The following is a 22,532-nucleotide window of genomic DNA, read 5'->3' on the forward strand; positions in this document are numbered from 1 at the left end:
AGGGACAGAGGTCTCCTGCATCTGTGGCTACAGCCTTTGGTCTGAGGGAGGCAGGACACAGACCTACCCTGAGATGTTCACCACAGAAATCACGTATGAGGAAAAGCATGGAGGGGCGTCTGGGTGGCTCAGTTGGTGAAGCGTCCAACTCTCAATTTCGATTCAGGTCATGACTTCACGGTTCGTGAGATCGAGCCCTGAAGTCGGGCTCTGTGCTGACAGTGAGGAGCCCCCTTGGGGTTCTGTCTCCCTGTCTCTGCCCCTCCACCACTCACTCTCTCTCTCTCTCTCTCAAAAAAAAAGTAAAATTAACATTTTTAAGAAAAGTATGGAGATGAAGGGGTCACAGGATAAGAGAGCTCGCTAAGCACGACAGCCTCAAGAGACGGCCTCACGGACACAAAGAGTCACAGGGCAACGTAAGGATCCGTGGGGACCGGGAAGCCAAGACGGTCTGTCACGGGACAGCTCGTGGAAGTCTCTGGAACATGCTAACAAGAACTAATGCCAAACTTTTCTTACACGGGGGCTGTTCCAGACGGCAGACCAGAAGCCAGGACAACACGCCGTGACTCGGGCCCACCTGGGTCCCCACGCGTCTGTCCCCTGGCGGCACGGAAGGATGGAGAATCACGGTTCCTCACTGCTGCTCTCCAAGCCCCACACAGCTCCTCTTCTCAGGGCCTTCCTCTCAGAGCCACACAGAGGAGGACCCTGGGACGTACGGCCTCCCGCCTCACAAGGCTCACAACGAAACCCAGCAGAACCAGCTGGACACTACCTTTCCACTTCAAGCCACAAGGTTTCTCTTCTTTTTTTTTTTTTTTTTTTTAAGTTTATGTATTTACTTTGAGAGAGAGAGAGAGAGAGAGAGAGAGAGAGAGAGCTGTCAGCACAGAGCCTGACACGGGGCTCAATCCCACGAACCGCAAGCTCATGACCTGAGAGCCGAAATCAAGAGTGGGGCGCTTAACCCACTGAGCCACCCAGGCACCCCCAACAAAGTTTCTCTTCGTAACTCAGTGGGTCATGACTGATGAACAACCGAGCTCAAGGGCGATGAGCGGAGGTCAAACCATGAACACGATCAGAGGAGACTGTCCTCCTCCAGTATCCTTGCGCGTTTACTAACGTCCATGGGGAACACAGGTGGGCACACGGCAGCAACAGCACACGTGGAGACACAACTTTCAATAATAAAGACCGCAAGGAGGGGCAGGGCGGAGTCGGGGAATTCTAGTCTCTGCACCAGAGGACGAGATACACGTACAGACCACTGATCGGCCCCGGGTCCAGAAGACATCGTCGTGGAGACACGTTCGCCATAACTGTATGCGGTTTTCGGATCTGAGATAACAGAATAGCGCCCTACAGGTGAGAAGGACACAGTGGGATGCTTCTTAGGCATGCGCTGGAATTAACGCACTTGGGATCCCTGTAAGGAAGAGGCATTTGCAAAGACAAATCCATATTTACAACAATTAGAAGATGCCGGGGCGGCCCGACCTGCCATGGACAAAATACGTGACCTACGATCCTTCCAAGCTTTTCCGACACTTTTCCCATTGAGAAGATTTCTCTCCGTGGTGTTTGCTCATGTTTTAAATATGACCATTAGGGGAGAATGTAGGCTTTGCCACAGGTGCTGTGCTCAGGGCTCGTCCCCAGTGTGTGCGTGCTCACAGGTTCCTGGGATGCCCGAAGGCTTTTCCACGGTTCCTACGTTCTCAGGCTACACTTCGCCGTGTTTTCCTTCACACGTGTCCTCGGTGGGAGGAGGGACGACTGGGGGCTCTCCCACAGTGCCCGGTGTGAGTCGTCACACGCTCCCACAGGTCTACGGGGCACCGGAAGGCCCCGCCAGCGTCCTTAGATTCACCGGCTCACCGTCCACTGTGCAGCCTCACGTGTTCTGGACGGGAGCCGTGACGCCTGAACGTCTTCCCACAGTGCCGACCTTCCAAGGGTCTCTCCCCACTGTGCGTCCTCCAAGGAAGGAGTAAGCCCGCTACGCTTTCCCACACTCTTTACTCTCCTAGGGTTTCACGCAACTGTATCTCAAATGACTTTGCAAATGCTGGAGCTGCCTGAAAGCTTTCCCACACTACTCGCAAGCGTCTCTCCCCAGCGTGCGTTGTTCCGTGTCGAAGGAATGAAGAACGATAGAACGGATTAGGAACGACACTCCGTACTCTCAGATGTTTGACTCAACTGTGGGTTTTCCCGTGCCTTCGAAAGGAGGAGACACGACTGAAGGTTTTTCCACACTCCTTACATTCGTAGGGCCTCTCCCCGGTGTGTGTCCTCACGTGAGCTCGCAGGTTTGCGGGGTATCTGAACGTTTTCCCACAATGCTGACACACGCAGGGTCTCTCCCCAGTATGTATCCGTGCATGTATCTGAAGGTACGAGGACGAATAAAAGGCTTTTCCACACTGCTGGCACTTGAAAGACTTCACTCCACTGTGCTTTCTCAGGTGACTTTGAAGGTAGGCCCGACGAGTGAAGGCTTTTCCACACTCCTGACATTTATAGGGTTTTCCCCCAGTATGCGTTCTCACGTGACTTTGAAGGTAGGTCCGACGAGTGAAGGCTTTCCCACAGAGCCCACACTGAAAAACTCTTTCCCCAGGTTGATTACTGGAGTGACCTTGAGCATAAGAGAGGCAGCTGTAAACCTTCCCATAGTCTATGCAATCACTGGGCCTCTCCCCGGCGTGAGTTCTCACGTGACACGTAAGACGGGAGTGAAACATAAAGGCATTCCCACACACGCCACACGCATGGACACTCTGTCCACAGGAACCTCGCACGTGACCCTGAAAGGAAGACGTGCAAATGAAAGCTTTTCCACATTTCTTGCACTCTAGAGATATTTTACTACTGAGACTCTTCGCATACGTCTCCGATGCTCTCCCGGCGTCCTGACCTTCATATGGTTTCTCTACGAGGCCTGCGTCCACCTGAGTGCTGAGGCTCGCGACACAGCTACAGGCCAGCCCACATTCCTCACAGGGACTAGGTTTGAGTCCTGGGTGAAATCTTCGCAGATTCCCTAGGAAAAAACCACCTGTGAGGGCTTCTCTACACTTAGCGCATTGACAGGGTTTGCCTCCGATGGGATACCCCTGGTGCGCGGTAAGACTTGTAATCGGGTTCAGGGTGCCTCCACGTTGATCTCCTTCGATACGTTCACAGACACTCTCCACGAAAGGACTTCTGTTCAAAACGGGAAGGCACACGGTTAGGGACTAGTGATGAGAAGCGGTCTCTTTATTCACTAATGATCTATTATTGACGTTTGCTAATCAGTGTTGGGACTGCACAGTGGCCACTGTCAATGAACGGGTACGTTTGTGGCACTGTCTCCATGCTTACAAAGTGGTACAAGCTTACTGGTCTGGCTGAGGACTCAAATAGAGTCGTAACATTCAGGGCTTCTTACGTAGAGTTTTCCCTGACCGTGGTTTCCAACTGAATGGGGTTTCAGACGATCAATACGTAGAATGCATTTTCCCCATCAATTACACAATTGTTGCGCCAGGTTTTCAGCTGTTCTTTAATTTCAAGTTCGTCTCACAATCTGCCAACGTCCCCCCCTCCTCCCTGCAAGTGTCACTCACCTCAAACGCCTTTCCTGGGTTTGCAGGTAATCTCCTCTGCTACGAAATGTCTGGTTTTCTCCAAAAACAGACCAGGAATCATTTCTTGCAAATCTTACTATTTTTTCTTCATGAGATGGTTCATCCTCCAAAACATCCCACTGAGGACTTGATCCACTGGTATTAACTCGAATGCAATAATCTGCAACATTTGGTAGCAAAATTTAGTTTGCTGGAAAAGAATTAGTGGATAAAAGAAAGAAAACAGACCGAATGTAGACTTCCATTCATATACTGATCTCAAATGTAAATGAAGTTCATCAGGAAGAAAGGTCAGGTGACCAAGGAAAAATTCTGAGGACCTTGGTAATCTGGGACTTTGGGAATGATAGGAAAACTATCAAATGGCAACTTGTTCACTCAGAAATACTTCAATATAGATGGAGACTAATGCAGAGATCAGTATTTTTTAGAAAAGCAAAATAGGAAGGAACTGGGCAAGATACACACATCGACACACTACCTCTGTAACAAAACTACAGAAAGGCTCACCATGTGCATAAGGATGGACGAAAAGTCCAACAGGGAAGCCAGGTGAGTGACAAACACCACCCTTCTCAAACAGACTGCGTCATGTTTCTTTCTTTTTATGAAGTTTAGTTATTTTTAGAGAGAGGGAGAGCACGAGCAGGTGAGCGGCAGAGAGAGAGGGACAGAGAGAATCCCAAGCAGGCTCTGCACTGTCAGCCTGGAGCCCGACACAGCATTCAATCCCACAATCCATGAGATCACGGCCTGGGTCAAAACCGAGAGTCAGATGCTTAACCGACTGAGCCACCCAGGCGCCCCCGAGTCATGTTTCTAATGGATGTGTCCAAACGCCAATCCCTTCTCCAGAACCTGGTCCAACCGAGGGTTGGCCTGTTCTGAAGGCACAGAGGCCCTCGGAGGAGGCTGCCTGCACTGCCCCAGCTGCCGCTAGGAGATTAGATGGTGTGTGTGTGGCTGCTGTCCTGCCCCTGAGAAGAGCTCAGCAGGAGGGAGGATTTGAAGGACAACAAGCAATCTGGAAGATGGGCCTGACTTTCGTCTTCAGGGTCATTGATGATGGGTAAGTGAGGGCTTTTTTTTGTTTTGTTTTTTTGTTTACTAACCTGTACACCCCACGTGGGGCTCAAACTCATGACCCTGACATCAAGAATCACATGCTCTTCTGACTGAGCCAGCCAGGAGCCCCTGGGCTTTTTTGGGGGGTGGAGAGGGAACCATATTGACCTATGATATTAGTGTCAGGGGTACAACATAGTGATAGGACAGTTCTATACATTACAAAATGCTCACCACGATAAGTGAAATTACCACTGGGCACTATACAAACTACAATATTACTGCCCGTATTCCCTGTGTGGCACTCTTCACTCCCAAGACTTCTTTATTTAATAAGCTCAACTCTGTACTTCTCAATCCCCTTCATCCATTCACCCGTCCCTCCAGCCCCTTCCAACCTCGCAAACACCATGTTGATCTCCTGTTTTTACACCTGTTTCTACTTTTTGTTGTCTGTGCCTCCATTTTGTTGTTTAGATCCCACGTGTGAAGTCACAACACGGTGTTTGTCTTTCCGTCTTATTTACTTGGAATGACACCCTGTAGTCCATCCATGTGGTCATAAATGGCAAGACTTCATCCACTTTATACGGCTGAGCGATGCCCCTTGTATGTAGATACCACATCTTCCCCATCAGTTCATCTGTCGACGGACTCCTGGGTTGCTTCCACATCTTAAATACCATAACTAGTGCCACAGTGAACGTGGGGGCGCACATATCTTTGCGTGTTAGTTTTTTTCCCCTATGGTCAACTACCCAGAAGTGAAATTACGGACCATGTGGTACTTGTGGTTTAGTTTTTTGTGGAAGCTCCATATGGTTTTCCAACATGGCTGCACAAGTTTACCTTCACACCAACAACGACGGGTTTCCTGGTCTCCACACCCTCACCAATACTTGCTATTTCCTGTCTTTTTGATACTAACCAATCTATCTTCTCTGAGATGATATCGCATTGTGGTTTTGATTTGCATTTCCCTGAGGATTAGTGATACTGAACAGCTTTTTGAATGTCTATTGGCCATCTCAACACCTTCTTCAGGAAAAAGTCTGTTGTTGAGTTCCTCTGCCCATTTAATAATCAAATTTTTTTTGGTGTTGAGTTGTAGGAATTATTTATGTTTTAGATACAGACCTTTTATTGGAAATATCATTTGCAAATATCTTCTCCCCTTCCCATAAACAAAGGGTTGCCTTTTCATCATGTTGATAGTTGCCTCACTGCAAAAGCTTTTCAGTTTGATATAGTCCCAATTGTTTCGTGTGGGGCTTTTTTTTGTTTTTTGTTGTTTTTTTTTTTACCCTTCCCTGAGGGACAAGTCCACAAAAATATCACTAAGGCTAATGTCCTTACAGTTTACTGTCTCTGTTTTCTTTCAAGAGGTATATACTTTCAAGTCTTATGTTTAGGTATTTGATCCATATCGTTTACTTTTGTGTAAGCTGTAAGAAAGTGGCCCCGTTTTGTTGTTTTAGTTTATTTATTTTGAGAGTGAGCGAGTATGAGTGGGGGCGGGCCACAAAGAGAGGGACAGAGAATACCAGCTCGGGGCTTGAACTCACGAACTGTGAAATCACAAACTGAAACCAAGAGTCGGATGCTGAACTGACTGAGCCACCCAGACGCCCCTTCAAGTTTTCACTTAAATTTGTTAGTAAATATGCATTATATTGGTTTCAGGAGTGGAAGCCATCATTTATCACTTATATACAACACCTGGTGCTATCCCATCACCCATCTAGCCCATCCCCCCGCCCACCTCCCTCCATCAACCCTCGGCTTGTTCTCTATCATTAAGAGTCTCTTATTGTTTGTTTCCCCCTTCCCATATGTTCATCTGTTTTGTTTCTTAAATTCCACATATGACTCATATCATATGGTATTTGTCTTCCTCTGTCTGACTTATCTCGCTTAGCTTAATACACTCTAGTTCCATCCATGTAGCTGCAAATGACAAGATTTCATCATCATCTTTGGTGGCTGAGTGATCTTCCGTTGTGTATATAAACCACATCTTATTTATCCATTCATCGGTCGATGGACATCTGGGCTGCTTCCATAGCTTGGTTATGATAAATAATGCTGCTATAAACATCAGGGTGCGTGTACCCCTTCAGATCTGTATTTCTGAATCTTTTGCGTAAATACCTAGTAGTGCAGTCGCTGGGTTGTAGGGTAGTTCCATCTTTACTGTTTTGAGCAACCTCCATACTTTTTTCCAGAGTGGCCGCACCACTTTGCATTCCCACCAACAGTGCAGGAGGGTTCCCCTTTCTCTGCACCGTTTCATTCTTTTGGAGGTCGCTGTCCAGTTTTCCCCAACACCATTTACTGAACACAGTCTTTTCCATGTCGTATATTCTGACCTGCTTTGTTGTAGATATTTGGACGATATAAGCATGGCTTTCTTTTTTGGATCTCTATCCTGTTCCCTTCATCTATGTCTGTTTTTGTGCCATACCATAATGTTTTGATTACTACAGTTTTGCAGTATATTTTCAAATCTGGGATTATCATATCATCAGCTTTGTTACACTTTCCTAAAACTGTTCTGGCTATTTGGGGGCTTTTCGGGTTCCATACAAATTTTAGGATATTTTGCTCTAGTTCTTTGAAAAAATACTATTTATTGGTAGGTTGGTAGGTACACTAAATTTGTAGGGTGCTTTTTGTAGTACGGACTTTAACAATATTAATCCTTCCAATCCATGAGAATACTGTATCTTTCAACTTTTTGTATCATCTTCAATTTCTTTCTTTTCCATCATAAGGGTACTCTTTAATCCCCATCCCCTACACCCCCCATGCCCCCCACCCACCTCCCCTCTTGTAACCACCAGTTTGTTCTCTATAGTTAAGAATCTGTTTCTTGGTTTGTCTCACCTTCATTTTTTCCCTTTGCTCGTTTGCTTTTGTTTCATGGACTCCACATAGAAGTGAGATCATTTGGTATTTGTCTTTCTCTGACTTATTTCATTTAGTGTAATCTGTCTAGCGCCATCCATGTTGTTGCAAATGGCAAGATTTCATTCTTTTTTATGGCTGGGTAATACTCCATTTGTATATGCACCACTGCTTCTCTATCCATTCATCTAGTGATGGACACTTGGGCTGCTTCCATAGTCTGGCAATTGTAGACAATGCCACAATAAACACAGGGGTGCGTGTATCCCTCTGAATTAGTGTTTTGTGTGTGTGTGTGTGTGTGTTTTGGGGGTAAATATCCAGAAGCGCGATTCCTGGATCATAGGGCAGCTCTATTTTTAATTCTTTGAGGAATCTCCACGCAGTTTTCCACAATGGCTGCACCAGTTTGCATTCCCACCAACACTGCACGAGGGTTCCTTTCCCCCCACATCCTCACCAACACTTGTTTTCGTGTTTTCTCTTTCAGACATGCTGACAGGTGTTAGGGGATATGTCTTTATAGTTTTGATTTGCATTTCCCTGATGAGTGATGCCGAGTCCCTTTCACGTGCCTGTTGGTCATCTGGATGTCTTCTTTGAAGAAGTGTCTCTTCGTGTCTTCTACCCATTTTAAAAAACTGTTTATTTATTGGGGCACCTGGGTGGCTCAGTTGGTTGAGCTCCCACTTTGGCTCAGGTCATGATGTCATGGTCTGTGGGTTCGAGCCCTGTATTGGGCTCTGTGTTGACAGCTTGGAGGCTGGAGACTCTTGCAGATTCCCTCTCTCTCTTTGCCCATCTGACACTCATGCACTGTCTCTCTCTCTCTCTCTCTCAAAAATAAATAAACATAAAAAAAAAAATAGGGGCACCTGAGTTGCTCAGTCGGTTAAGCTTCCGACTTCAGCTCAGGTCGTGAGCTCACAGTTGGTGAGTTCGAGCCCCACATTGGGCTCTGTACTGACAGCGCGGAGCCTGGAGCCTGCTTCAGATTCTGTCTCCTTTTCTCTCTGCCCCTCCCCGCTCACGCTCTCTCTCTCTCACAAAAATAAACATTTTTATTTAAAAATAAAAAGTTTAAAAATAAATTTAAGTAAGTTTTAAAAAATTAAAATATTAAAAATTAAAAATTTTATTAAAAAAATTTTTTTAAATCAAAAAACTTATTTTTATGGGGCGCCTGGGTGGCTCAGTCAGTTAAGCGTCCAACTTCAGCTCAGGTCACGATCTCACGGTCTGTGAGTTTGAGCCCCGCATTGGGCTCTGGGCTGATGGCTCGGAGCCTGGAGCCTACTTCCGGTTCTGTGTCTCCCTCTCTCTCTGCCCCTCCCCCGTTCATGCTCTGTCTCTCTGTTTCAAAAATAAATAAACGTTAAAAAAAAATTAAAAAACCTTATTTTAAAAAATATGTATATATGTATTTAAAAATATGTATTTATCTTGAGAGACAGAGAACAAGACAGCATGAATGGGGGAGGAGCAGAGAGAGGAGAATCCCAAACAGGCTCCTTGCTATCAGCACAGGGCCCAAGGTGGGAATCGATCCCACAAACCGTGAGACCATGACCTGAGCCAAAATCAAGAGTCAGACGCCCAACAACCTGAGCCATCCTGACCATTTTTTATTAGATTGCTTCTTGTGGGGTATTGCATTGTTTCAGTTCTTTATATATTTTGGATACTAACCCATTATAGGATGTATGATCTCCCATTCCGGAGACTGCCTTTTACTTTTGTTGCTTGTTGCCTTCACAGTGCAGAAGCTTTCTATTTGGATGCCGTTGCAATAGTTTATTTTTGCTTTTATTTTCTTGGCCTCAGGAGGCAGATCTAGAAAAATGTTGCCATAGCCAATGTCTGAGAGAACTGCCTACACTCCCTTCAGGAAGTTTTATGGTTTCAGGTTTCAAATTTAGGTCGTTAATCCACTTTGAGTTTATGTTTGTGTGTGGTGAAGAATGTGGCCTGGTTTCATTCTGCATGTGGCTGTCCGGTTTTCCCAGTGCCATTTGTCGAAGAGACTATATTTTTCCCACTGTATGTTCTTTCCTCCTTTGTCAAAGATTAATTGACGAGGTGCCAGAGTGGCTTAGTCAGTTAAGCATCTGATTCTTGATTTTGGCTCAGGTCATGACCTCATAGTTGGTGAGTTCAACCCCTGCATCAGGCTCCTTGCTGACAGTGCAGACCCTGCTTGGGATCTATCTCTCCCTCTCTCTCTGCCCCTCCCCTGCACTCACTCTCGAGCTCTCTCAAGATAAATAAACTTAAAAGGGGCGCCTGGGTGGCGCAGTCGGTTAAGCGTCCGACTTCAGCCAGGTCACGATCTCGCAGTCCGTGATTTCGAGCCCCGCGTCGGGCTCTGGGCTGATGGCTCGGAGCCTGGAGCCTGTTTCCGATTCTGTGTCTCCCTCTCTCTCTGTCCCTCCCCCGTTCATGCTCTGTCTCTCTCTGTCCCAAAAATAAATAAAAAACGTTGAAAAAAAAAATAAATAAACTTAAAAAAAAAAAAAAGGTTAATCGACCATATAATTGTGAGCTTATTTCTAGGTTTTCCGTTCCACTCAACTGATCTCTGTTTCTATTTTTGTACCAGTACATCCTGTTTTAATTACTACCATTTTGTAATAGAACTCAAAATTTGGAATTGGAATACCCCCAGTTTCGTGTTCCTTTCTCAAGATTGCTTTGGCTTTTGAAGTCTTTTGTAGTTCCATACAAATTTTAGCATTTCGGGGCTACCTGTGTGAAAAATGCTGTTGGAATTTTGACAGGGATTGCATTAAATCTCTACATTGCTTGGGGCACTACAGTCTTTCCATTTCCTTGTGTTGTCTTGAAATTCCTTCATTGGTGTTTTACCGTCTTGGGAATACAGCTCTTTCACCTCTTTGGTTGAGCTTATTCCTAGATATTGTATTGGTTTTGGTGCAATTGTAAGAAGGGATTCTTCATTAATTTGACTTTCTGCCCCTTCATTATTAGTCTATAGGAATGCGACAGATTTCTGTACATTGATTTTGTATCCTGGGGGCGGTGGGGGTCCTCTGGGGGGGATGCTGTCGTGTGGCAACTGGTGTTGGCAGCATAGACGCAGAGCATCAGAACTGGCTCCCACAAGCACCTGACCATCTAGGGTGAAGGGGGGCAAGGGAAATGACACCTGCCTACACGTCTGTTCCTGGAGGAAGTTCCCTGAGCCTCCAGTGCGTGTCCTAAAATTAATCAATAAATCTCTATCACCTACAACTAAGGTGATTTTCAAAAGGCTGCCCCTATGCTGGACCTTCTGCCAAACGATAGAGCCTAGAGTGAAGCCCTTGTGAGGGTTCACCCCCAAAACTTAAGGCTCATTGATTTTCAAAGGCAGGTGTTATGGGTCCTGGGCTTTCCACTGTAGTCCCCCGGGGCCAGGGGTGCATGGTGTGGGGACTGATTCCCCAGCTTCTCGGTAACTGGGATGTCCCGCCCACTTGTGGACAGCCACACTGGGGGGTTTGGTTTCCAACCACATCTCCCCCCTGCCTACCCTTTTCCATGTAGCCTTCATGTTAGCTTTGAAAGACCTGTTCCGCCAGTTTTCGAGGCATCGCAGAGTTAGTGGGAGTACACGTTCCTATTGCCTCAGAGCGTCCGGGGAACGCGGTGAGCTCAGGATCCCCTACTCTGCCGCCTTCCCTCCTCGTTAAGTGAGGATTTAAGTGCAGCAATATTAAGGTGTCCAATGTGTATTCACCACCGTGTAACTTCCACAGGAGTAAAAACCACAAAACAGCACTCACCAGAGACCGCATTCATATTTATTAAATTAGGGAGTCTCAGACCTTAATCCAGATGAATAGAGCAAGTTAACACATAAGACTTTGCTCGTGGAAAAGCTCTGTGACTCTACGGAGGTTCCATGAAGGCTCGGACCATGTCTACCTCTCCTCCAACGTACTCCCATTCCTCGGCCCCGGTAGGATAGGACAGTTGTAAGAAACATTTGTTGCGCCAAGACGAGGGAAGGGATGGAGCCATGCTTACCCACGGAGGCCAGGTTCTTGCAGGTCTCCAGCATCACATCTCTGTAGAGGTTCCTCTGACTGCTATCCAGCAAAGCCCACTCTTCTGGGGTGAAGTTCACAGCCACATCCACAAAGACCACAGAGTCCTGAAACATACCACACACTCTGTTGCAGCAAAGCTCCATCATCACCTACGTGTGCGGGAGGATAAAGGGTGACAGGCGGGGAGCTGCACTCCATTCCTAGGACCGTGAGTCACACGTGAGTAGGAAGTGACAACACCCAGGCAGACCCACTGCACTGCGCACAGTGACGGGAAGGGCTGGGACTTGAAGCAGAGGGCGATGAGAAGAGCTGCCATAGACTTGCACACACCCAATTTACTGGGTTATTTCTACTGGGACACACCTGAGCAGACCAGTTCCGTACAGACTGAAAAGTGAGATATTCACTCGGACAACACACAAATCGGGAGGACACACGCTTGGCTTGCTCTAAGACGATTATGCCTCGTCAGCTCCAAGAACTGGGACCAGAATGTCAGGATGCTGTGGACACTCAGATTCCAGGGCTGCTTGATGGGAGCAGCTCTCACCCTGGAAGGAACAAGGTCAAGAAGCCTGGCGGAGTCCCCTCTCTTCCGACAGGCAGACACGACCCTTTCCCCGGATTAGTTGGACTCTGGGCACAGACACAGGCCAGGGCCCGGGCGCCTGGCACACCTGGTGTGTAAGACAAGTTCTGGTTCCTGAAGAAACTCAGAAGTCAGCAGGGCCTCTGAAATATATAACCCAGTACCCAGAATTCAAGCAAAAGGGCACCAGAAAGAAAAGTTCCCCGAGAGATTGATCCTAAAAGAGCAAGAGGTGACTTTAACAGAGAGGGAAAAAAAAAACCCCACATAATATCTTTTGAGCAAAATCAGAGGACACTGCATCATTGAAATAAAGAGCAGACAACTATGATAAAAATAATCAGAAGTTGCAAAACAAAAGACACGTCCCCAAAACCTAAGGACACAGAACCCAGCTACATCAGTTACGACAAAGGCAACACCCCCTCGTCTGGGGCTACAATGTGAGTTTGCTAGTCACACAGCTGATACGAGGTTTGTGATCTAAACAGGTTTTTAAAAACTCATGTAACAACAATAAAAAAAGACAGTATAAAGACAAATAATACAACTAAACAATGGACAAAGAACGCGAGTACACATTTCCCCAGGAAGATACACAAATGGCCAAAAAGCACATGAAATGATGCTCAATGTCACCATCATCTGGAATCTATCCACAAAATTTAATTGTGCACAGACACTTCCAACCTACTCTACGAGGCCAGTTTATGGTGATACCAAAACCAGTCATATACAGAATGGATTCTACAACGTGACCAAGTGGGATTTATCTGGGAATAAAATGGTTGGTTCAGCAAGCAAAATAGCAGTCATAAACTTCATGAACAGAAGAGAAACAAAAACCCCATGATCACTTACACACAGAAGAGGTATCTCCTTGAACCCACCACCCTCTCTTGACAAAAATACTCAGCCAACTAGGAACAGAAAGGAACTTCCTCATCCCGGAAAAGGGCGGCGGGGAAAAGTCCACACCTAACATTTGCGCACCCAGACACTTCTCCCAAGAACATATGCAAATGGCCAGTGGGTCGATGAAAAGATGCTAGACATTCGTCACGCGGGACACGCACCTCGAACTACCAGCAGAGGCCCCTTCGCACCCACCACTCTGGCTATAAAGACGCCCCGGGAAGCGCTGGCGAGGACGTGAGCAGGGCGCATTCTCCTTCGTTCATCCTGCTGCGGATGTAAGAGGGGGCGGCCGCCTTGGAAGAGTCTGGTGGACCCCCAACACGAGCAACGTGGAGTTCCCACCCAACACGGCAGGTCCGCTCCTCGTATCCACCTGCCCCAGACCCGGGAGGACGAGCGCCATCACACACACGCGTGCGCACGCGCTCTGCTCTGCGCGGCACGACTCCCGATCGCCAGCGATGAAAACCACCCAGAAGCCGGGCACCCCTTCCAGGCTGAGTAAAGGCGACACGACTGAAGTGGAGTCAGGAGTCCACAGGGGAAGCTCCCCAACCCGCCGCTCAGGGCCAAGGGCAGACACAACACGGAGAGACGCACCCGCACACCCATAATGCATCACTGCTCATGCAGGAGGAAGAAAGACTATTTCCTCGGGTGGCAACAGCCCAGCCAATGAGAGCCGGTCACAGCCCAGCCAATGAGAGACAGTCACAACCCAGCCAATGAGAAACAACCACGGCTCAGCCAATGAGAGCGAGCCAGGGCTCAGCCAGTGAGAGAGTCACATGTCAGCCAATGAGAGACGACCACAGTCCAGCCAAGGAAAAGCCGCTACACCTGGATTCTCCCAGTTTGCTCCAATGGACTTCTAGCTTGGCACAGCCCCTCCCAACGCCCCCTTCTCTTCTAGAAAAGAGCGTTCCTCCCTTTGTTCCTCCCTTTCTTCTTCAGACTTGCCTGTGGTTTTCCTGAGGCTAACCTGTCCCAAATTGTAATTCTCTGCTATACCCAGAGACACCCACTTGTTCCTGGAAAAATAACTGACTTCTGTTTTGCTTTTGTTTGTTTTTTTTTTGTTTTTTTTTTTTTTTTGAGAGAGAGAGAGAAAGAGAGCGACCAGGAGCAGGGGAGGGGCAGAGAGAGGGAGAGAGAGAGAATCCCAAGCAGGCTCTGCACTGTCAGCACAGAGCCCAACCAGGGGCTTGAACCCATGAGCCATGAGAACATGACCTGCCCTGAAATCAAGAGTACCATCATCAACCAACTGAGCCACCCAGACACCCCAAGAACAATACTTCTGGGAGGCCAACAGGACTCCGGGTCTGCTCCACAGGGAGAACTTTCTCCCCGGGGTTGGAACAAGTGCCAATAAACAGTTCAGTGGGCTGCCTTCAGACCCGGGGTCCTGGATTAGGACAAACCATAGAGTTATGCTACTTTTCTTCCATATTTTATTGCCGGTGACCCGTGTGATTCATACAAGTACACGCTCTGCAAGGCGGACACTGCTGGTGAACACGGCCTAGACGACAAGTGTCTGACGGCATCTCCCTCCGAACCGTCCCTGTTACTCAGCTGTGGCCTCAACTGGTTTCCGCTGCTCTGCTCGTTCCCTCCAACACGAGCCACGCCAAGCGGGAGACGTCCTTCCTGGCGCTGAGCGACAAATCCACTAAATACAGCAAACCCGCCTCTCACTCCCAGATGCTTCTCAGGAAACACTGAGGTCACACAGAGGAAATGTAGAAATTCGCACACGGAAAGCTCCTTAGGGACGGAGTGGGGGGCCGGCAGGGGGCGCCCTCGCGTCCTGCCCCGTCCTCACCGGGGGGCCCCAGCTGCAAGCCCAGCACCCTGCAAGCCCATCCTGCCTCAGCTGGGACGCCACCTCCCCACCCCCACCCTGCCAGGGAGGAGCCACTGTGCTTCCAGCCCTAGGTTCTTCCACATCCCGTGTTTCCATCCCGGCCCCTCCTGGCCTCTCTAGGAGAGCGTCCCTCTCCTCTGTTCTAGTAACTGCCTGTGGTCCTGTGGTATCTTACACGTCCAGAACTAAATCTCTGCTGTTCCGGAACAGCCTCAGTTTTGGGGGTAAAGTAACTGACAGTTTCAATTTACAAGTTACCAGTAACCAGAACACGTGGCAGCAACAGACAGACGGATAAACACCCTGATCGACAAAGAAATGCACAGACAGGCGCCCCTGACTTTAGCAAGTGGCATCAGCAGAGATGGGGACACTTGGACACATGGGGCCAGGGAAGGCTGGTTATCTAAGGGGTAAAAGGAATCCTAGGGAGCCTGGGTGGCTCAGTCAGCTAAGCCTCCGATTTCGGCTCAGGTCATGATCTAGCAATTCGTGGGTTTGAGCCCCACGTCGGGCTCTGTGCTGACGGCTCAGAGCCTGGAGCCTGCTTCGGATTCTGTGTCTCCCTCTCTCTGCCCCTCCCTTGCTCACACACTCTCTGTCTCTCTCTCAAAAAATTAAACAAACATTAAAAAAAAAAAAAAAAAAAAGGAATCCTTTCCCTCGTCCACTTCATGGACAGTAACCAAGACCTGTGGATTTAACCATCATGGGAACAAGTGGAACACACAGAAAGTTCCAGCACGTGTGATTATGACCTGAGTGAAGGAGGAGTTTTCTCACAGAACAAAAGAAGGTTGTCTGCACAGGAAGAGATGAGGAAGTTGAAGTCCACTGAAAATGTGCAGGGGGTGCCTCGGTGGCCCAGCCTGTTAAGCGTCCGACTCAAGATTTCAGCTCAGATCATGATCTCAGGGTTGAGGAGATCGGGCCCGGCGTCGGGCTCTGTGCTAGGCCCGCTTGGGATTCCCTCTCTCCCTGCCCCTCCTTCCCTCATGCTCTTTCATTCTCAAAATACATAAATAACCTTAAAAAAAAGGGAAATGTGACAGGTCCATCCACGCAGGCAGCACAGAGAAATGACACACCCTGACCTGGACAAAACACAACACGTAGAAATGAAACAGACAAATGTCCATAGGCTGGGAAGGAAACAGAACATCAGGAAGCAGACACGTGAGTTACAGGTGACAACACGCTGGAAACGTTTCCACAGAAGAGGGAACCCACATGTGAGAAACGCTCAGCCCCGGGGGAATCAGATAAACCCATGTGTGACTTCCAGGAGATACGAGTGGCGCCCTCGAGCCGGACAACATAAAGCGGGTAACTCCCACTGCACTGATGGCTGACTCACATGCTGCATCCCCATCACTTAGTAAATTTCAACTTACCCTCAATCTACAATATGCAATTTTCCCCATCATGTAAAAATGGAGATGCATTTACACTTAGAGACATGAAGCCACAAGACCAGCAGGAACTTGAGACCTGGGTCTCTGCTTTGAGCTTCGAGCCCCCTGGGTCATCCGAATGACACAAAGACCCCCTCCCAGCATGGGAAGGAAAACGTGCAGAATCACTGCTTCTACGTGTGCTTGAGATGAAAGAAAGAAAGGAAGTTCTAGGGCACTCTCTGGTTTTAAATAAATGGAAACTGTTGATCCATTTCAGAGAACAGGTGCTTGTTAACTTTAGCCTCATGATAGCAAATCATAAGTCACAACTGAACACAACCCAGTTCAAGGAATTTCTGTGTATCTCAGACCACCATCAATTAACCAGAAGTGGGTCAGGATCACAGTTTTCCAGCTCTGGACCCTGCGTGGAACCATCACCAGCATTTGGATGAATCCTCTGATCCATGACTCCATCCACCTGGCATGAAGGTGTGGAGCCCCCTGCAGATCCCCCCCTAACCCTAATGGAGAAGGACAGTTCTGTCCTGAGACACTTTTCCCCAGGGGACGCTCTCTGGATAAAGGCCAGAGTAACCCGAGTCAGCAGGGACAGGAACAGGAACGACCTGACACATTTACCACCCTCTCCCCTGAAGGGGAAGAAAAGAGGCAGAAAGAACTCGGGCATTTTACACCTGCTCAACAAGAGGCTGGCAGAGGACCCGTGCTGAGCTGGACAGGGTGACAGGTCCTGCTCACAGGTGACAGGTGACATGCAGACGCCTACTTGAGCCCTGTGCTCCCTGGAAAACCTCTGTGGAAGGGAAAGGCACTCCCTCCCCCACCCTGCTGGGGTCTGGAAAACAGCAGGCTGCACGAGGGCCCCTCCCCCATCAGACCAGAAGATTCACAGGAAGTCCCCCTGGTTCACCCATGACAGGGCCATGCGCAGACCCCCACACCCACACTTTGTGCCTCATCTGTGATCAGCTCAGCTGCTTGTCCCCGTGACCAAGGGGCACAAAATGCTGGCTGGTCCCACTTTGCTTTGGCTTCTCTCCTTCCTCCAGACCCCTGAATGTGGGCTTGATCTTAGCCTGAGCCACACACAGCCCCTCCTGGGGACAGGGGGACAGGCTGGCCTCAGGGAACCCCAACGTCAGCACCACACCCGCTCATGCCTGGTTTCTTTCCTCCTCTCCTCCCTTCTACACGACTCTTGAGATACTCGCTGGTCTTAGGCTCACAGTGTCCTCCCTGTCGATGTAGCCCCCCGCCCTCCTGCACAGCCCTTGCCCCTAATGCAACAGCCCGCCCCCACCACCGACCTGACCTTAGTGCAACAGCCTCCCTAGCCCCCTGCACAGCCTCTGCCCCTAGTGCAACAGTCCTTCCCCCCTGCAGGGCCCCTGCCCCTAGTGCAACAGTCCCCTCCCCCACCTTTGCAATCATTTTTGTCAATACACGTCTCTCCTTACTCAGTTTGGATTTTTCCTTTGAACCTGGTTTGACCAACTGTCCACCACTGCCCCTTTCCTACCCAAACTTTACCCAGGCCACTGTCCTCCCCACAGGCCCCTGGCTGTGGGTGGCCCACACGCTGAACATCCACTGAGCTGAGGAACGAGGCCCGGGAGACCTGAGCCAATGAGGCCTTCCTCCACCGCAGGGGTGGGATCCTGACACTGGGCCTTCTTGCCCATCCCCCTCCTGCAGAACAGCCAAGGCCGGTTCTGTTTCACTGGAGAGGCTGAATCTCTGAGGATCCGAGGATCTCTGAGACGGGACCTGGTCCCTGTTGGAACTCCTTTGTAACAAAGTGTCCTCGACAAGCTCGAATTTGGATTTATCTCTCAGGTCCATCGTGAGTTCCCGGACTCCGATTCCCAGGTTTTACTGCCCCCGCACGTGGTGGTCCCCGCCTCCTTCCACCAGCCAGGACTCGGGTGGTCACATGGAAACCCGTGATTGTGACGGGACACGGGGACCCCACCCCATGGCCAAAGACAGAGACTTGGGTCAGGACCTGCGGAACCCACACGAGGAGAGGGGATAGGACGCCGGAACCCCACCCCGCGGCCCACAGATCTCTGGACGGGACCCCCGGGACCCCACGAGGAGAGGGGACAGGACAAAGGAACCTCACCCCGAGGCCCATGGCCGATCTAGGGTTAGGACCGCGGTCCACGGCGGAGATTCGGGTAGAGACTATGAGACCCACACGCGAGGATGGGAGAGAACGCCGGGATCCCATCCGAAGGCCCACAGGGGAAACTCGGGAGAGAACTCGCGGGGAACAGGGAAATAGGGGTCCGCGGTCGCTACAAACCGGTTCAGGCCGGTTGGAACCAGCCCCTCCGCGTCCCGGGCCAGGGACCGGCCACTCACCATCTCGCGGCCGCACACGCAGCTCTCCGGGCGTCCTCCTCTTGATCCCGCGACCCGGCGACTCCGCGGCCCTCACGTGCCCCTCCTCCAACCGAGGAGCTAGCGGACCGGAAAACTGGGTGAGCGCGGGACGAGCGCACACCAGCAGCCACGACTCAGAGCTCACACTCACCGAGCGGGATGGCATCACCCCATCCCCCACCCACCAGGGCCTGATTGGAGTGTTTCCGGACCCGGTAATATAAATGCACCGCGCTATGCGCCCCCAAGCACGGATTGGGCGTTGCTTCAGGCAATGCGATCTGATTGGATGCTGTTCCGAGGATAACTCCCCACCACCTCGATTGGACAATTCTCCCAGACACCGCACTGCCGCACTGTGATAGGGCAGCCTGAGGCCCTTCACGTTCTGATTGGAGGGTGGTCCCGGCACCGCCCCTGTGGCGCCAGATTGGGCAGATCCCCCCAGGCCCCGCCTCCTACGCCCTGAGTGACGGGCCGCCGGTACACACGTGTCTGATCCGCCCGCCCTAAGGTCGGCTCCGGCCGAACGCCCTCCCGGCCGGCTGACCCGCCTGCCTCCTCCTTTGTCCCGGGAATCTGACTCGGTTTCTCCGCGGAGCCTCCCTTGTCCCGCGCCGGATCGGAACGAGACAGAGCAGAAGGCCCTGGTGACGGTTGTGTCTGCGGTCGACACGCGGGCGAGGTGACGGTGCCCCTGTCCCATGTTTAAGAACAGTTCAATGACCAGTGATGTCACGGAACAGAAGATAAGGTCTCCCAGCGTTTTGACCTGACTCTTGACACCGCAAGGCCCCGCTCCCACTTCTCTGTCCCCAGGTCAACCTAACATGCCCGTGCTCTCAGCCTCCGTGGGACATGGGACCCCTGGGCCCCAGCAGGACACAGCCACAGGTGTGAGATGTTATAGTACTCAGGCGTGCGTTATATTCTGCAAGGAAAATCACCGCAGTTTGTAGTCAGTTCCTGTGAATGTGGAATGTAAAAGGCTCTATTTCCCTTCTGCATATGGTACACTGATGTGGCACAGCTCTGTGACCATACAAAAAACAGAGCACTGAGTTTTACTCTTAAAAGTGTGAGCCCCGGGAGCATGGGTGGCTCAGTCCATTAAGCATCTAACTCTTGGTTGGGGCTCAGGTCATGATCTCACCGTTTGTGGGTTCATGGGTTTGCACCCCTAATCCCGCTGGTACTCCCAGTTGGGCTCCCTGCCAATGGCATGGTGCCTGCTTGGGATTCTCCCTCCCTCTCTCTGCCTCTTCCTAGCACTCTCTCTCTCAAAGAAAAACACTTAAATAAATTTTAATAAATAAAATAAAACTAAATAAAAATAAATCTTAAAAAAAGTGTGAGCTATGGTATGTGAATTACAGCTCCATTTTTTCAAACAGATTTAAAGTTTAAAACAGCCGGGCGCCTGGGTGGCTCAGTCGGTTAAGCGGCCGACTTTGGCTCAGGTCATGATCTCGCACTCTGTGAGTTCGAGCCCCACGTCGGGCTCTGTGCTGACAGCTCAGAGCCTGGAACCTGTTTCAGATTCTGTGTCTCCCTCTCTCTCTGACCCTCCCCCGTTCATGCTCTGTCTCTCCCTGTCTCAAAAATAAATAAACGTTAAAAAAAAAATTTTTTTAAATAAAGTTCAAAACAGCCATGAAACCATGTCTCCTGGTCACAATATAGTTTATGTCTCTATGGATTCGTCTACTCTGCATTTTATATATGAGTATGTGTCCACGTGAGTCTGGTCTCTTTCACATAGGCTATTTTCTCTTTTTTAAATTTAAATCCAAATTAGTTAACATATAGTGTAATGATAATTACAGGAATAGAATTTAGTGATTAATCACTTACGTATAACACCTAGTGCTCATCCCAACAAGTGTCCTCATTACTGCCCCTCACCCCTTAGCCTTCCCCCAACCCAACAACCCTGTTTCTCCTCTGTAATTCCGAGTCTCTTATGGTTTGCCTCCTCTGTTTTTATCTTATTTTTGCTTCCCTTCCTTTATGTTAATCTGTTTTGTATCTTAAATTCCATACATGAGTGAAATCATGTATTTGTTTTTCTCTGACTTATTTTGCTTAGCCTAATACACTCTAGTTCCATCCACATTGTTGCAAATGGCAAGATTTCAGTATTTTTGATCTCCAAGTAATATTCCATTGTGTGTGTGTGTGTGTGTGTGTGTGTGTGTGTGTGTGTGTGTGTGTGTATCTTCTTTATCCATTCATCAGTCGATGGACATTTGGGATCTTTCCATACTTTGGCTATTGTTGATAGTGCTGCTATAATAAATCGGGGTGCCTGTGCTCCTTTGAATCAGCACTCCTGTATCCTTTAGATAAATATGTAGTAGATGCAATCGCTGGGTCATAGGGTAGTTCTATTTTTAATCTTTTGAGGAACCTCCATATGTTTTCCAGAGTCGCCGCACCAGTTTGCATTCCCACCAGCAGTGAAAAAGAGATCCTCTCTCTCCACATCCTTGCCAGTATCTGTTGTCACCTGAGAAGTTAATTTTCACCATTCTGATACCAGTGAGGTGGTATCTCACTGTGGTTTTGATTTGTATTTCCCTGTTGATGAGTGATGTTGAGCATTTTTTCATGTGTTGGTTGGCCATCTAAATGTCTTCTTTGGAAGTGTCTACTCATGTCTTTTGCCCATTTCTTCCCTGGATTATTTCTTTTTTGGGTGTCGAGTTTGATAATTTCTTTATAGATTTTGGATACTAACCCTTTATCTGATAGGTCATTTGCAAATAACTTCTCCCATTCTGTCAGTTGCCTTTTAGTTTTGCTGATGGTTTCCTTCGCTGTGCAGAAGCTTTTTATTTTGATGAGGTCCCAGTAGTTCAATTTTGCTTTTGTTTCCCTTGCCTCCAGAGACGTGTTGAGGAAGAAGTTGCTGTGTCCAAGGTCAAAGAGGTTTCACCTGCTTTCTCCTTGATTTGATGGCTTCCTACTTATGTTTAGGTCTTTGATCCATTTTGAGTTTATTTTTGTGAATGGTGTAAGAAAGTGGCCCAGGTTCATTCTACATGCTGGTATCCAGTTTTCTCAACACGATTTGCTGAAGAGACTGTCTTTTTCCATTGGATATTCTTTCCTGCTTTGTCAAAGATTAGTTGGCCATATGTTTCTGGGTCCATTTCTGGGTTCTCTACTCTGTTCTATTGATCTGCGTGTCTGTTCTTGTGCCAGTACCATACTGTCTTGATGATTACAGCTTTGTGATACAGATTGAAGAGCGGGATTGTGATGCCTCCAGCCTTGGTTTTCTTTTTCAGGATTGCTTTGGCTATTTGGGGTCTTTCCAGTTTCCGTACAAATTTTAGGATTTAGCTCTGTGAAGAATGCTGGTGCTATTTTGATAGGGATTGCACTGAATATGTAGATTGCTTTGGGTAGGTACTGACATTTTAACAATATTTTTCCAATCCATCAGCATGGAATGTTTTTCAATTGTTTTGTGTCTTCTTCCAATTTCTTTCATAAACTTTCTTTTTTTTCTTTTTTTTTTTAATTTATTTTTTTAATTTTTTTTTTCAACGTTTATTTATTTTTGGGACAGAGAGAGACAGAGCATGAACGGGGGAGGGACAGAGAGAGAGGGAGACACAGAATCCGAAACAGGCTCCAGGCTCTGAGCCATCAGCCCAGAGCCCGACG

General features: G+C 48.8%; 1 protein-coding gene across 2 annotated transcripts; it reads right to left on the bottom strand.

The window, feature by feature from the left end:
• Nucleotides 1–928: 928 nt before the first annotated feature.
• LOC102966888 (zinc finger protein 77-like) lies at nt 929–19,215 on the bottom strand. Of its 2 annotated transcripts, none has more exons than XM_042977714.1 (4): nt 18,837–19,215; nt 11,646–11,772; nt 3,624–3,804; nt 929–3,219 (listed from the first exon to the last, which is right to left on the bottom strand). In XM_042977714.1, exons 1-4 carry the CDS (start codon nt 18,837–18,839, stop codon nt 2,208–2,210), a joined length of 1,323 nt encoding a protein of 440 aa, XP_042833648.1. In that variant the 5' UTR covers nt 18,840–19,215; the 3' UTR covers nt 929–2,207. The 2 variants fall into 2 exon arrangements, with proteins under 2 accessions (XP_042833648.1, XP_042833647.1); XM_042977713.1 differs by lacking the exon at nt 18,837–19,215 and adding an exon at nt 18,000–18,702.
• Between the last annotated feature and the right edge of the window lie 3,317 nt (nt 19,216–22,532).

Source organism: Panthera tigris, chromosome A2 (assembly GCF_018350195.1).
Source record: "Panthera tigris isolate Pti1 chromosome A2, P.tigris_Pti1_mat1.1, whole genome shotgun sequence".
In the NCBI taxonomy this organism is placed as follows: domain Eukaryota; kingdom Metazoa; phylum Chordata; class Mammalia; order Carnivora; family Felidae; genus Panthera; species Panthera tigris.